Consider the following 15,603-nt stretch of genomic DNA (forward strand, 5'->3'; position numbering starts at 1 on the left):
GCTGCATGGCTTGGAAGACATGAAACTCATCAAAGGAAGTAGATGCAGCTAACTGGTCCATCTAGCATACTGTAGGACTGTTTATTTCAATGGCCAGAGGGTGTAGCAAAGACTTGATTTATACTAGCCTGTCACTTTAAGATCTCATTCTTCATTCCCTCCAAACAGGTCAGATTTATCCTTGAATATACTGAATAGGTTCTGCCTGGCAAAGGAAATGGAGTAATGGGAAGTAGTTAACACTGTAATCTTTCCCATCTTTCTGCTTCCAAGAGGTGTCAAAAAACATCTCTGCAACTGACTCCTGCTTGACTAGACACAAGCACTTGTCAATCAACTCACCTGGGTCAGAAACTCTTAATTTAAATGACTGTTTCCAAAAAGTAATTTGTCCCTCAAATGATGATCTGCTACAGGAGATCAGAAATCTGCCTGTAAGTAGCTGCAATAGGATCGTCTTCAACGGAACTGAAACATTTCCTCCCTTTTTAAAGTACAATTGTGCCTTTACCTTTGTCCTCCTTTCTTTTCATTCAAAATAGACTTCTTAAAATTGGTGTTTGGCTCATGGGTACATTTCTGCTAGCCTCAAAGGAAATGTTCCCTTCAAGTGCCTGGATTGACTTCGTTCATGCTACAGGTGTTTTTAGGTGGGGGTTTGGCAGTGAAAAGCAGGCTACACCAGCCTCTGAAGAGAGACAGGCAAGCTGGATATTCTGTTTTCTCATGTATTTGCCTTGGATCGCAGGAAAGAACTCTCCTCTGTTTGGCATGACTGGCCTACCTAAAGTGGAAGTTGGGGAAGAAAGGGAGCAAAATCTCTCCCCCCCTTGCTTTATCAGCTTTGAGATCTAACTAGAGAAGGGTTAAACGTGGTACCAGGGCCAGTCCACCCAGTGGGCAGCAGGATCCCCAGAGGCAACAGATCCCAATGTAGATCTTTTACCTCCCTCCTCGTTTCTGATGTAGATCATCCCTACTTCCCTGGCAGGGAGGGGAATGCCATTTCATGGTTCATCTCTGGTGCCAAAATGTCTTTGGTCAGCCCTGCTTGGTACCTCCTATATACAATGCACCGTGTGTGCCCTCTAGCACTGAGCTAAGGCTCCACCCCAACACCTTCTGAAGCACCTCATCCTTTGCCAGGCTCAGGTAAGTGACCTGCAGTTTGCCAGGTGAGAACAGTTCAACGGAAGCAGAGAACATGTGGTTCTACAGAGGTGCAGCTGGACTACAACTCCCATGACCCCTGACCACTGGCCCTGTTGGTTGTGAAGCAGGTAGGAGTTGGGAGTCCAACAGCATCTGGGAAACAAAGGATGAGCTGGTTAAAGTTTCAATGACCCACTGGGCAATGGACATAGGGCATGATATGGATTTAAACCTCTGGGAGAAACTTTGGAAGAACAATTTAAAATCTGCTGTATGCTACACATTGAAAGAGAATTATATGAAAATGATTCACAGGTGGTATTCAACCCCAAGTAGACTGGCTAATCAGAATCAGATTTGTGTTGGAAATGTAAAGAAATGGAGCTTAAAGAATACTGGGAAATTATTTATAATGAGATGAAAAAAATGTTTAAAGCTACCTTCCCGAAAAGACCGGAGGCATTTTTGTTAGGAATTGTTCAGACAGATGTTCCTAGGTGCCAGAAATCCTGCAATCCTGTGGACACCTGACTAGGATCAGGTAAGTACCACTTGTAAAAAGCGCATCAAAAGCTTTGGAATTCAGAGGAATCTTTATTTGAATCAGACACTAGCCACAGCAATAAAATAAAATACAACGTACTGAAGATAGAGGTAAAACTGGAGGTTTACACCAATAATCAAATAATAGATCAAAATAAAAACAACCACCCAATAACCCCCCCCAAAATACCCCACATTTTAAAAGAGCATAGTATGTCAATCAAATCAGCCAAAGGCCTGGTTAAAAATGAACGTTTTTGCCTGGCACCTAAAGTTGTATAATGAAGGCGCCAGGCGAATTTCCCTGGGGAAAGCACTCCACAGTGGGGAGCCACTGCAGAGAAGGCCCGTTCTTGTGTTGCCACCCTCTAGATCTCTTGAGGAGGCACGCGAAGAAGGGCCTCAGAAGATGACGTCAGGGTCCGGGTAGGTTCATATGGAAAGAGGTGGACCTTGAGATATTGTGGTCCTGAGCCGTTTAAGGCTTTATAGGTCAAAACCAGCACTTTGAACTGGGCCCCGAAACTCAGTGGTAGCCGATATGCTCAAACTGTCTTGCTCCAGCGAGCAACCTGGCTGCCGGATTCTGCACTAGCTGAAGTTTCCAAATCATCTTCAGGGGCAGCCCTACATATAACGCATTGCAGTAATCTAACCTCGAGGTTAGCAGAGCATAGTATACTAACAGTAGTCAGGCTCTCCCTGTCCAGATAGGGGACATTATCATTGTGTTGCTTGATATCGTAGAGGGGCTGTCTGATGAACTAATGTGCTTTGCTGAAGCCCAGTGTGAAGAACTTGTGGCAGCGATAAACCAAGAAAGCAAAAGCTTTGGAGCTGTGGTGCCTGAAGCTGCTTCTTCTTCTTCCTTTGGTGATCACTTGTAGCCAAGCAAGATTGTTTTCCATGAACACGGTCTTAACGGTGTGTCCATAAGTGGAGGCCAATTCTGGATGTTCTCCAATTGGAGCGCTCGCAGGCGAGTGTTTCCCAATTGCTGGTGTTTATACTACATTTTTAAAAATTTACCTTGATCTGTAAACCCTTGATCCGTAAACCCTTTTTGTTGACCACCAACATTATGCTTTCCATTCTTAAGTTCAGAATAGAGTAGTTGCCCTAGAAGACGATAATCAGACATCCGAACAACACAACCAGTCCAACGAAGTTGATGTTGAAGAATCATTGCTTTGACACTGGTGATATTTGCTTCTTCCAGTACCCTGGCATTAGTTCACCTGTTTTCCCCAGTGATACGTAATTTTTTTTGGAGACACCATTGATGCAATCTTTTGAGGAGTTGGCGTTTATAAGTGGTCCAAACATACAGTAAGCTTAGTAGCACGATAACTTTGTAAACGAGAATTTTGGTTTCCTTGTGAACATCCCGGTCCTTAAACACTCTGCGCTTCTGTCAGGACAAAACTGCGCTCCCCGATGCCAGATTTTGGCACCGGCCCTTGTGGAAAGGTAGGAGAAGCTATCAACACTTTCCAACTTTACACCACCGTTGAGTTGGGTTTGTGGCACTGCAGAGGGCTTGTTGGTGCAGCTCTTTGGCTTTTTGGGGGGATGCCGAGGGACAGGCCCAGCTTTCCTAGGAAGCTTCTGCTGTTCCCCAAGTGGAGCGCTGGCAGATTGTTTCCCCATTGTGGGCGTTTATATGACATTTTTTGAGAGAGTCTTTAAGCTTCTTTTGTTGGACAGCCGGCATCACGGAGCTGGCCGTGCCTGGAGTTCTCGCAAAGCGCGCTGGGGGTCGGGCCCCCATCGATGTTCTTCCGCGCGGCCTCGGGAGGCTCCAGAACGAGGGGGCCTTTCACCGAAGGGCCGCCCGCGACGCCTCGCCGCCGCCGCCTTGAAAGGGGGGCCCTGTCGTTACTGCTGCTCCTCCACGAGGAGGCGAGGCCTGTGAGGAACTGGGCCTGAGGCGGCGAAGCGGGAGGGGGGGGGAGAGAGCGAAGCGGCCGGCCGGCCTTGGCGCGAGCGACTCCGCCGCTCCCCCCTCAGGCTTCTCCCCCGTCTGCCGCTTTGTTGTACTCGCCGCCTCAGCCTCGGGCGGGAAGGGAAGGGCAAGGCGGCTGCGCCTCCGCCTCCTGACGCTCATGGCGACAGTGGGCACATCCGGGCTTTTCTCCATTCGGCGTCGTGAGGCGCGTCCAGCCCGACTCCATTAGAGGCTCTCTCTCTTTCCCTTTCCCTCCCGCGCCGCCCCCGTCCCCGGCGGCAGGGAAGGAGGGTTACCGCCGGGCTCTCGGGAGGGATTCCCGGGGGTCATGTCCAACCAAGGGGCGAGGAGGAACGGGCCCGTCAAGCTGCGATTGACAGGTGAGAGGAGCCGTTGCGCGCGGCGGGGCGGGCGGGCGGGCAGGCAGGCGGCGCGCACGCTTCGCTCCCGATACACACGTTACGAGGAGGAGAGCGAGGCCCGAGGGGCCTCGTTTGCCTTGTGGGGTGGGGTATGGGGGGGAAAGCGGGTCGGCTTTGACAATGGAAGGGCCACCCGAGAAGAAAGAGGCGTTGTGTGGGGGAAGAAGGGTGTTGCGAGGGGAATATAATTCACGTCTGTGGAGAAGCCGTTCGGAAGTTGCGGGACGCTGAAGAGGGCGGTGGGGGTGGGGAGAGAAAAGGGCCCCAGGTTTGGTGAGGAAAGGAGAGAGAATTTCGCCGTTTGTTTTCAAAAACAATAATAAGGGAAACGTGAGGTGTTTGTGTGTGTTTGTGTTTCAACCCACTGGCCGGGAGCCTCGAGGAGTGAGCTGCTTCCCCCACTGCCTTGTGTATGTGAGACTCTCTCGAAAGCTTCCAGGCCTCGGCAGAAAAGTAAGCTCTTCACCCCACGCTCCCACCCCGCGATCTCAGCTATCGTGAGTGGGGGGGTGAAGAGTTTGCCGAGGGGTGCGAGCTTCCAGGTGCAACGGTTGCTGCACACGACGCCCTGAAGGGACGCATCCTGCAAAGCGTCGGACTCTTCCGATAAAGCCAGTCTGAAACTCCAGGGCTCGAGCATCGTGAGAGGTTTTTCCTTTCTCTATCTCTCCAGCATCTGGATTGCTCAACCGGTTCGTTAGGATGTGAGGCCGCTTTGGGACGTGGGTTTAAGTGTAAGTTGTGAAGCAAGGGCAGGGTTAGAGAGAGTTTGATCCTTTTCCTCTGGCAGCTTAAACTTGAATGAGTCTCTGCCGCTTTGCGCCCTTGTTTTCGCCCTGCTGGAAATCCACTTCCGCAAAGGAAGGTTGTGTAAGGTTGTGCCTTGATGAGATGGAGAGGGCAAGAGCACGAACCTTTTGGGTATTTTCTTTCTTTCTAATACTGGATATATATATGTATGTGTTTGGGTCTCTAAAGAAGTCTGGAGATGGAAGGAAAGGCTTTTTGGAACAAGCTGGTTTGACTGGAATGTGCAATAGCTGTGGTTCTGTTTTGATGCTTATGCTACCATAGCGCAGAGCAAAAACGTGCTTTTAAGCTTTGCAAATCATATTTTTTCAAGTTTATTACTGTTACTATTACTATTATTAATTTTTACAAAGTAATTAAAAAAAGTGCCACCCCACACCCAAGACCATTCCATCGTAACTACCCAGCCTCCCAACACATCAACACCTCTTGAGATGGTTTGACCCCTTTCCATTTTAACAGTACAAATTCTACAAATACCTTCCATATCTCCTCAAAATAATTTATCCTCATATTCTCTGTCTTAACCTTAATAGCACATCTTTGAAAATCTTCAGATGCCTTGATTGGAAAATGTTTTGAGGCAGTTGTCTTGTAGGACTCCTACTTCAGTTTCTATTTCCACCTCACATGTTAGGATTTAGGATTCATATCCATGCTTGTTTGTTACAGTAAAAAAAGACTTTTTTAAACAAAAAAGATATGTGTTTTTAAGCCAGTGTCTCGGGAAAATGATGATAGCACTTTCTTTCTACTGTATACTGTATTTCAGGTAAACCTTGTGAAATACGGTCGCTTACATAAAATGTTTAAAAAGTAAGCATAAATTAAAACTAACAAAACACACATATGTATGCCCTGGATTAATTTTATATGAAAGTTAGATTGCATCTCCCCTCAGGGCAAGATTGTTTTCAGGTAGCACTATGATAGCTGTAAATCATTATTAAAAGCAGACCTGTACCCAGCCAGGCAGAGGTTGTTCTTACTAATAGCTTGTATTATCATCAACCATTTTTGAATGGTACCATCTTGCAGTCTCTATAATCTCTTGTGCATTTTACTAACATATACATTCTTGTTTGTGTGGCTCTAGTTCTAATTCTGCAAGAACATAATTGGGAAATTTCCAAAGTTGATATATGCATATTTATTGGGGGGGACGGACTTGTGGCCCTGCACATGTTGTTGGACTTCCATCAACCACAGCCAGCATAGCCCAATCGTCAGGGGTGATGGGAGCATCATTTGTTGTTGTTGTTTAGTCGTTTAGTCATGTCCTACTCTTTGTGACCCCATAAACCAGAGCATGCCAGGCACTCCTGTCTTCCACTGCCTCCCACAGTTTGGTCAAACTCATGTTAGTAGCTTCGAGAACACTGTTCAACCACCTCATCCTCTGTTGTCCCCTTCTCCTTGTGCCCTCCATCTTTCCCAACATCAGGGTCTTTTCCAGGGAGTCTTCTCTTCTCATGAGGTGGCCAAAGTATTGGAGCCTCGGCTTCAGGATCTGTCCTTCCAGTGAGCACTCAGGGCTGATTTCCTTAAGAATGGATAGGTTTGATCTTCTTGCAGTCCATGGGACTTTCAAGAGTCTCCTGCAGTACCATAATTCAGAAGCATCAATTCTTCGGTGATCAGCCTTCTTTGTGGTCCATATGATGTCCAGCATCATATGCAGAGCCAAAGAAATCAGGTAAAGCTGCAGAAAGAAGTTTGGGCAAATGCACTTTGTGGAGCGCAACATCCTTGGTCTAAAACTTGGCTGAAGGACTGTTTTGCAGCTGGTATTGCCGCTGCTCTGGAGAAGGAACAGTGAAGTTCAACAAAGACTGGATTTACCAAAGACGTGCTTTACAATCTTTTTAAAGCAGCAAATGGATAGGTAGTCATTACGTCTGTCCCTTCCCCTTGCACATTTTCTAATGCTCTCAGATTTGTAATTTTGGAACTATAGAAGCTTGTCTCAGGGAAGGATTAATTAGTATTCAAAGTACATAACACTACTTAAGTATTAGAAAAAAAATTATAGGTAATTGTAAAATTATAGACATCAAGCGGACACCCTATGACCTTTTAAAATGTGTGTTTTTTTGGGGGGGTGTTATTGGGTTGTTCATTTTATTTTGATTATATATTTTGTGGTTTTATATTTTGATTTTGTTCTGTGAACTTCCCTGAGACCTCCAGGTATTGGGCAGTATATAAATTCAATAAATAAATAAATAAATAAATAAATAAATAAATAAATAAATGCAGACAAAAACCCTTAATACCATTAAGATTAAATATTCTGTATTTTGGCTAACTTTAAATGTGCATGTCATGCATCACATTCTTTTTTGTAGGGAAGCTTTAAATGCATAAGGAAAGTTGCTATAGAAAAAATATTGTTAAGTATTTGAAAGTAAGTAATATTGAACTCAGTGGGACATCTAAGTAAACATGTATAGGAGTGGCTGAAAGTGGTTTTCTTAGGGTTTGCTTTAGAATATCTAAATCTCTTGTACTTTGTGGTTTTGATAATCCATTTTGGTATGAAACATACTTCAGGAACTTCTAAATGCTAAAACTTTATTGAGCTAAAGTTCTTCCTTGAGTGTGATTAGAAGTAGTTTACTATAAGAATGTTGACATATCTAGTTTCAGTGTTTTTAAATTTTATGAGGCTAGCAGTCTTCTGTTTTGGCTTCAACCTTTTTTTCTTGTCCTGGTTCAGTTCTGTAAGCAATATGTAGTATTTATTTATTTCACATTTATTATCTCGGTATTTGATAGTATAGACTGTGAAAACTGGATTGGAAAAACTGGATTCAATTAGCAGTTTTCAAGACGTAAACATTAAAAGTTTTAGATGGAAACATTGTTTTGACTGACTGGATAAATGACAGGATAGTGTTTGATGTGAGGCCAGGAACTGATTTGGAGCTAATGCCCAACTTCTATGTCCATCTTGAGGAGCCAAATAAAATATTTAGCCTAGGCCTGATTTAGAAGAAAAGGTTGATTCTTTTGAGGCTTTAAGAATGTTCTGAGAAATGTTTGGCATACCTTTGCACTAAGTGTTTAACAGTTTATTTAGATCTCTGTTTTATAACCACTGTAGAGACATAACTTTGAATTTTACTGGATGTCCAGCTTATTCATAGTTCTTCTGTATCTTTGTTCACTGTGTGTCTTATTTACTTGTCAAAACGTCAGTGTGCAGTCTACAACAAGTTGCCATGTGTTTGGCTGCTGACAATGCACCGATATATGAAAATAACACTAAGAATATTATTAGAATGAGAATAGGTTTCTGGTTGTGCACTATATTTCAAGCAGATCTGAACTTGCACTTTTACTACTGTTGATTTATGGGGATGGGTCACCATCTGCCTTCTGTAACTGGATGTTGAAAATGGGCTAGCTGTTTGAGAGGGCTGTGTGCCCCCCACCCCCAAAAATTGACTACTGAATTAAGTTGGATATCCAAAATACTATGAAAAACTACGTTGTATATAATGTATTTTAGTTTTAAAACGGAGTTTTGCTTTGCTGCCTATACTGAAACTGCAGCATTCAGAAGTGTTTCATTGCAGATGAAAAGTAAGGCTGAAATCCTATTTAACTTGGTGGGATTTACTTATGCATAAGATTGTGCTGCATGTATCATGAAAATGCTCTAAATTGAGATAGCAGTAATTAAGTGTTTGGGATGGTAATTGTATTGATAAAGTATCAATCTGGATGAAATGTGCTGGTTAGATGTTTTGATGCTTTAGGTTTACACAGGTAACTGTAAATACTGTGGATATTTTCCTTTCAATTCCAGTATGAATTCATGGGTCCATAAGGATGCTGACTCCTAACCTTAGCGGTGAAGTATTTGTGCTTTTTAAATAGATGTGGTGCATCATTAAGGACAACATCAGAACTATTGGATAGCCACTTAGTTAATGAGACTGTGCTGCTGCTGGTGAAGCTTTAGTATAATCATATTAGATTCTTAGTTCTCTTTTAAAGGCAACTGAAAGGGATTTTTTTAATTGGGGAAGCAGATGCCATTGAGGAATATATCCTAATAAGGACTATATCACACATACTTCCATACTTCATGTGAAAAATCCTGACTTTTCCCATCCAGTAACATGTATGGACTATAATGTGAATGCAGACTTGACAGCAATTCCTGTGATTCTGTTGGCTAGAGAAAGAGCAGTTTCAAAAGTAGGACAGTCAGGATTGCTAAAGTGTAGAGTAAAATGTCTTCTCTAAACCTTCTTTTTACATTATTCTTCATTACATTATTTATAAACAACTAGTGTTTTCCCCCTTCTATAACCTTGTCTATACCATTTGTAATTTCATATCTTCTTTCTTTTAAAAAACCCCCATAGCATTTCTCTTTTCTCCATCCAGGGACTTAAAAAAACCCTTTAAAAATGAATTTCTAATATCAAACATTAAAAAAAATACAACAAAATGAAGAAATAGAATAAATATATACCATGAGAACATTTTAACTCCAAAGGACTGGACCCCCAAATCAGTAAAGAACTCACCCCCTCAATCCAGACAGTGTAAGTAGATAGAGCAAGTGATTAGAAATTGAGACATATAAGGACCTGAAAGATTTGATGGGGAAATGATGGCACAAACATTAAAATAATAGAAGAAACAATATCATACTTACTTAAAATTATTATGCTTTCCATATCCTAGCATAATATGGTGGGTTTTCCTTTTCCTTTTACAAATGTAATAAAACTATACCAATCTTTAATGCATTTATCTGATTTTGAAGAGTCATGTACTCTGATTGCATGAATTAGTTTTTCCATATATTCTAAATAGCATAGGTAAATAGGTAAAGGTAAATAGGTAATAGGTAAATACCATACCTTATGGTGCCACAAGGTTAAAGTAGTTCCCTTTAAATCTTGCCAGTACTTAGTGATTGTTATATGTTATATGCCAGTACTTAGTGATTTAATTTCCACGAAAAGAGCTGCAAAAAAGGAGGGAAGGAACTAAGAGTCAATGAATACTATGTAAAATTCAGTCAGTCTCTTTTTCAGAGCTGTCATTATCAGTTTCGGCTTCTTCATATTTGTCATCATATTTATTATGGATTTGTTGCCCAGATTGAAACAAGCTGTCTCTCATGAGCTTATATCCCTAGGAGGAATATGAAAACATAAAGCTTCTGATTTTTTTATTGTTAACCCAAAGGCCCGAGACAATCTCAAAAGATTCCAGTTCCTTCTTAAAGGGGATGTTGTCAAAGGGTCTGTAACCAATAAGGCCAGGTCATCCGCACACAGATTTAATAGGTGGGTTCATCTTGTAATACTATTATACAAAATAATTTAACAAAATTAGTAAGCTTTATTGTTCTTAGAAACACCAAATTTTCAATAGCAATTGAAAGGTACCCTCCTTTTTCCAATTATAACTGATAGATATTATAATCACCAGAAAATTATGTTTCATTTATGTGACCAAAAAGAATGTGCAAGGGATCTACTGGGAGTTAATAGCCTGTAATGTCCTGCTCCTGCCAACCTAGCAGTTCGAAAGTACGTCAAAGTGTGAGTAGATAAATAGGTACCGCTCCGACGGGAAGGTAAACAGCGTTTCTGTGCGCTGCTCTGGTTCACCAGAAGCGGCTTAGTCATGCTGGCCACGTGACCCGGAAGCTGTCTGCGGACAAACGCCGGCTCCCTAGGCCAATAAAGTGAGATGAGCGCCGCAACCCCAGAGTCGTCCGCGACTGGACCTAATGTAAGGGGTCCCTTTACCTTAATGTATTCCATATGATCCACAATGATTTCCAAAATGCATTTCTTTTAGGACAAACCCAATATATATTGAGAGTGGCTAACTTATGGCATTCAAATGTTGTTAGACTACAGCTTCCATACTCTCCAACCATTTGCCAACTAAATGTTGCTGTTTGTTTTCTATACTTTATATACCTTTCTTCTATTAGGAATGAGGGATCTGTGGCCGTCCAGATGCTTGATTCCATCTGTCCCAGCCATCCTGGCCAATGGTCAGGGATGACGAAAGCTGTAGTCCAACAACACCTGGAGGATCATAGCTTAGCCAGTCTTGTAATATATATTGATGAGATCCGCTCTGTCTGCTTGGCAGTGCCGACAAGTGTCCTTTGTTCCTGGGTATTTTCTACTTGGTTTCAGCGGTGTTAGATACCATCTATAAAAGCTTTTATGGGAACTTTCCTTAAGGTAGGCTTGCCATATTTCAAACAGTGAAAATACACAGAAAAGTTGTTGAGCTTCTTTTGGCAAAGTTGTTCAGCAGTTTTTTAGGTATTTTTATGGAAAGTCACCAAAAACGGCACTGCTGATATGGGCTGCTATACATCCGGATTTTCCCAGACATTTTAACGATTTCTGCCCGGACGCTACTGACGACTGCAGGATTCCAGATATGTCCGGGAAATCCCAGACATATAGCAACCTTACTTAAGGTTCATGCTTGAAGTCATTTGTGGGAATTTTATATACCTTTCCAGCTGCCTAGAGAAGTACTTATCTGTAGATCTCTCTCCAATTTAACTTCATAGGGATTTGGGTGCAGGTGTGACTCAAATAAGAGTTTACAATGAAATTCTCAAAATTCATTTATGTAGGGGGCAGTATTAGCCATGGCTGATGTTAATTTAGCCCTATGACTAAGCATAGTTGAGGTTGGCAAGGGAGGGAAGAATTTTCATGTTCTTGCGGAGAGCAGCTAGCTGGTATGATACCAGGGAAGAATAAGGTCAAAGACAGGAAATGCTTCCTCAGGAACTTCTGTTCCTATACCAGATTGGTTTTTGTTTTTGTTCACTGCTTAAGCGCTTTCTTGCAATCAAGTGGTATATAAATTTTGTAAAATAAAATAAAATGCTAAGCCAGTGTTTGTGTCCCATTTCTGCTCCTTTCTCACTGAACCTGCAACTGAAAAAACCCCTCCTTCCTTTGGAATCTTTGCCACCCTCTCCTTTCTATATTTTTTTCTGTCATGAATTAAGGATATCTCAGGGTGGATTGGTTTAAACTGGTGATTGAAATCATGATTTAAATTACCCTGGAAAAAAGAGAGATGCTTAAATCAGCAATTTAAGTCAACTTTCTGATTTTGAAAATCATAAAACAACTGCAACTTGCTAGTTCCTGGCCACCAGTATAAACCCAATTTATAAATAAATTTATAAATAAAAAACTAGCATACTATGGCTTGTGTTTGTTCATCAAATTAGGATTATAGATCAGGATTCCTGACATTACATCTGAACCAAGCTTAGATTCCTTACATTAAAATGCTATATTTGGATTAAACTGATGCAGGTTATGGTGTGAGTAAGTCCCTAAAGCAGCACTGTGTGTGGTATCTTTCTGCGAACTTGTGGACACAAATTGTAGTGCTGGTTTCAGCCTCTAGTGCCATATATGGGCCAGTACATCTGAGATTGTTGCTAAAAGTCTTATTACTGAGGGTCTTATTTATATTCCAAGCAAGGAAAACAAAGGCCCTTGAGAGGAGTAAGACCTCACTAGCTCTCCTATGCCTGTGAAATTTGCTCATCTTTGCATATCTCTTAGAAATGTTGTCTTAAAAATTTTTTTTTGAACTGGCTGTTGGTGGCTGAGGTTTTAACATTTGGTATGCACATTCATGTGTTTGTTTTCAGAAATAGGACATGGTAGAAAACATGGCAACTAAAATCTTGTTTCCTACAGCAAAAAATGTGTGTGTGCAAAACAGTGTAGGAGTATTTCTAAGATGTGAGATGCTTTTAGCAGGTGTTTGCTTTCTGGAGAAGTGGAAGAGTAAAAAAGACTTTGGATGGAAGAACAGGACTGGCTGAAAATATGTGCAACTGTGCCAAGGTGTTTGTGGACACAATTTAACTGTATAAGAAATGTGGCAGACTGCCATTGGGAATTACAGCCTTGTGTCAGATGCCCCATATCCCCCATAGTTTCCTTGTGTCCTGACACCATTACATTTGTTTGCTGTCGTGCTCCACAGGAGTGTGGGTAATTCAAAGTGTAATGGTCACCTACAGTTATGCAGTCTTAAATCATTTCTGAAGTTAAAGTGACATGTGACATTTGTGGGAAAGCTAGGGATAAGTAACTCATGAATAAATATTGATAATGAATTAAACCTCTTCTCCCATCCACATTTTCTGTGATTTTAGAATGATTGAGTTTTGATATTAAGTGTTTTAGTTAAATAGATATGTTGTTCAGAATGACATAATCTCCTCTCCCCCTTTGTACAATGTGAGTTGAAGTAAACCAGCAGATCACAGTGCTAATGATTGACTAAGCTGACTGAACAGATAGAGTATATTTCTTTATTTGCTGTATGTGTATAATATAGAGAGAGCAATAATTTATGGATAACACATAGAGTATGGTTCAGGACTTATCCTTGATTGTGCTAAGTGGGTCCAAAATGCTGGGGAATGTCTCCTGGTTCTTAAGGAGGAAAAAGCAGGTTTCTGAATACACTGCTGATCTCAGCTGATTGCTGTAGTTGCATTCCATTTTGTATAGTTGTTAAAACATCTGTGCTTGTTGTAAAAAGCACAAGTCGCTACAGTGAATATAGTAAGACTGCCGCAGTCTTTCAAACAGAATGAAAAAGGTTACTAAACAACTTATACTGTTTAGAAAGTAGCAAAAGTGACTTCAGACTTACTTTTGTGTCTGTTAATGTGCGGTAACTACAAAGTTAATAGTAGTTTCCTTTGCCTTAGCTCTCTAATTTCCTGTCCACCAGTATCAGTTGCTATAAGCAGCCACTTCTTTTATTTTGAACAATATTATGTAATACTGTATGTATGATTTTCCTCCTTCCGTTTTATTTTGGTCTTGGAATAAAAGCTAGAAGCACCTTTTATCAGTGCCTAAAGTGCCTTTAATCAACTGCAGTTGGTATGACAGCTACAATGCTTCTGGACTGGGAAAGCTTGGCCACAGTAGTTCATGCATTTGATTCTTCAAGACTGGTTCACTGCAGTGTACTCTATGTAGGACTTCCCTTGTGCTTGATCTGAAAGCTGCTGTCAGGGCAGAATCCTGGAGCACGTTTGCTGATAGTAGTGAGATCTTTTTAGAATAGAACATCTGTGCTCAGAGACTTATACTGGTTCCTGATTTGCTACTGGACCAAGTTCAAGGTGTGACTATTAGTATATAAAACCCTTAATGGCTTGGGACTAGTTTACCTTTGAGGTCGCCTTCCCCCATATGTACCCTCTTGACTGTTTCAATCTGTGGAACTGGCACTGTTACAAGGTGCCACATAATATTCATTCCACATTTGCAATAAATCAGTGTTTTAGTGTGACAACACCTAGACTTCGGAACTCCCTGTCTATTGACATCAGTTTAAACAAACCTACTCAGGTATGTAGAATGCTAATGTGTGTTTTAATCTATTTTTAGTTTGTCACCGATTATAGTTTATTATTTTATTACTTTCTAAAACGTATATGAACAATAAAACACAATTTAGCCTGCAGCATATGAAACATAACTAGATTTCATAAAGTTTACATTAGAGTTACAAAAATAGAAGTCCAGATTTGATACAATGTGTCAGTGTCAAAGTCTGTCTGGAGGTGAATGACTGTATCCTCAAAGTATTTCACTGAATGATTACAGTCATTCTTTGGGGGTACCAGAGGATTATCTGCCATTACTGGCCATTTTGTGATACAATAGGAGGTAAATTGTTTCAGTGCTTAAAATATTTGGAGGCATTGCTGAAATTGTTTCTCTGAATAACCCTAAAAATGTACCATATTTACACGGATCTAATGCACAATTGAATCTAATGCACGCATCAATTTTCAAAACCTTGAAACCAAAAAAGTATTTGCTGGTGAATGTAAATGTGCCATCAAATCTAACACATGCCCTAATTTTTGCGAAGTAGTTTGGCCAAAAGGTGCACATTACATTCAAGTAAATACGGTAATTTAATTTCAAGAGAATCAAGTTATTGGTTGGCTTCCATGGTTTTCTCAGTTGTCTGTGTTTCAATTCTTAATAGAAAAATGCCTTTATTATTATTTTTATAACAAGCTGTTTTTTTATTTCCTTCAGTCTTGCATTGCTTTACATTATTAACTTGAAAACACTTTACAGAGTGCTATAAAGAAGGAACAATTATTTTTCTGCTTTCCAATGATGTATTAGATTATCTATGTGCAGATAGTAGATACCAACATTCTTTATGGAATAGAAATGTAGTATTGAATACAACCCTTTTTTTTCTTTTAAAAGTTTTATCAAATCAGCTGCTTCCTGTGCAAATAGATTTTAAACTTCACAGCTCTTTTGTGAAATAAATATTAATTGAGTTACGTTTCTAATTATTTGAATCAAAATGTGTAAGCCTACCACAGTCCTTCACTGTTATGCACGTATAATCCTGTGGGAAAGAGGTGCACAGTTGTGGTTATTGGTTTTTACTAAGGACGTCAGCTACATCACCAAAGGTGTATAGTTCTCACACTTAGTTCTCAACATTCTCGATGGGAAGTTCCCCCAGAAATTACATCAAAAGGAGTTTATGTGAGCATCATTACAGTGAGATTGCATGTCAGTATGTGTTTGTAATTAATCTATATAATTTGTTAAAGTTTTGCTTATATGACAGGAAAAAGGGTAAAAACATTGCCACTTTATATTAACAGTAAGAATCATCTATCAATCC

At 40.8% G+C, this 15,603-nt stretch overlaps 1 protein-coding gene across 1 annotated transcript in view; it reads left to right on the forward strand.

The window, feature by feature from the left end:
- Positions 1-1,732: 1,732 nt before the first annotated feature.
- SMURF2 (SMAD specific E3 ubiquitin protein ligase 2) overlaps positions 1,733-15,603 on the forward strand; it is a 70,857-nt gene continuing 56,986 nt past the window's right edge. Inside the window, exon 1 of the mRNA XM_083598686.1 lies at positions 1,733-4,023. Within this exon, the coding sequence (XP_083454812.1) occupies positions 3,972-4,023 (52 nt within the window). The 5' untranslated portion in view covers positions 1,733-3,971. The remainder of the gene's footprint in view (positions 4,024-15,603) is intronic.

Source organism: Podarcis filfolensis, assembly GCF_964270895.1.
Source record: "Podarcis filfolensis genome assembly, chromosome: 2".
Taxonomy (NCBI): domain Eukaryota; kingdom Metazoa; phylum Chordata; class Lepidosauria; order Squamata; family Lacertidae; genus Podarcis; species Podarcis filfolensis.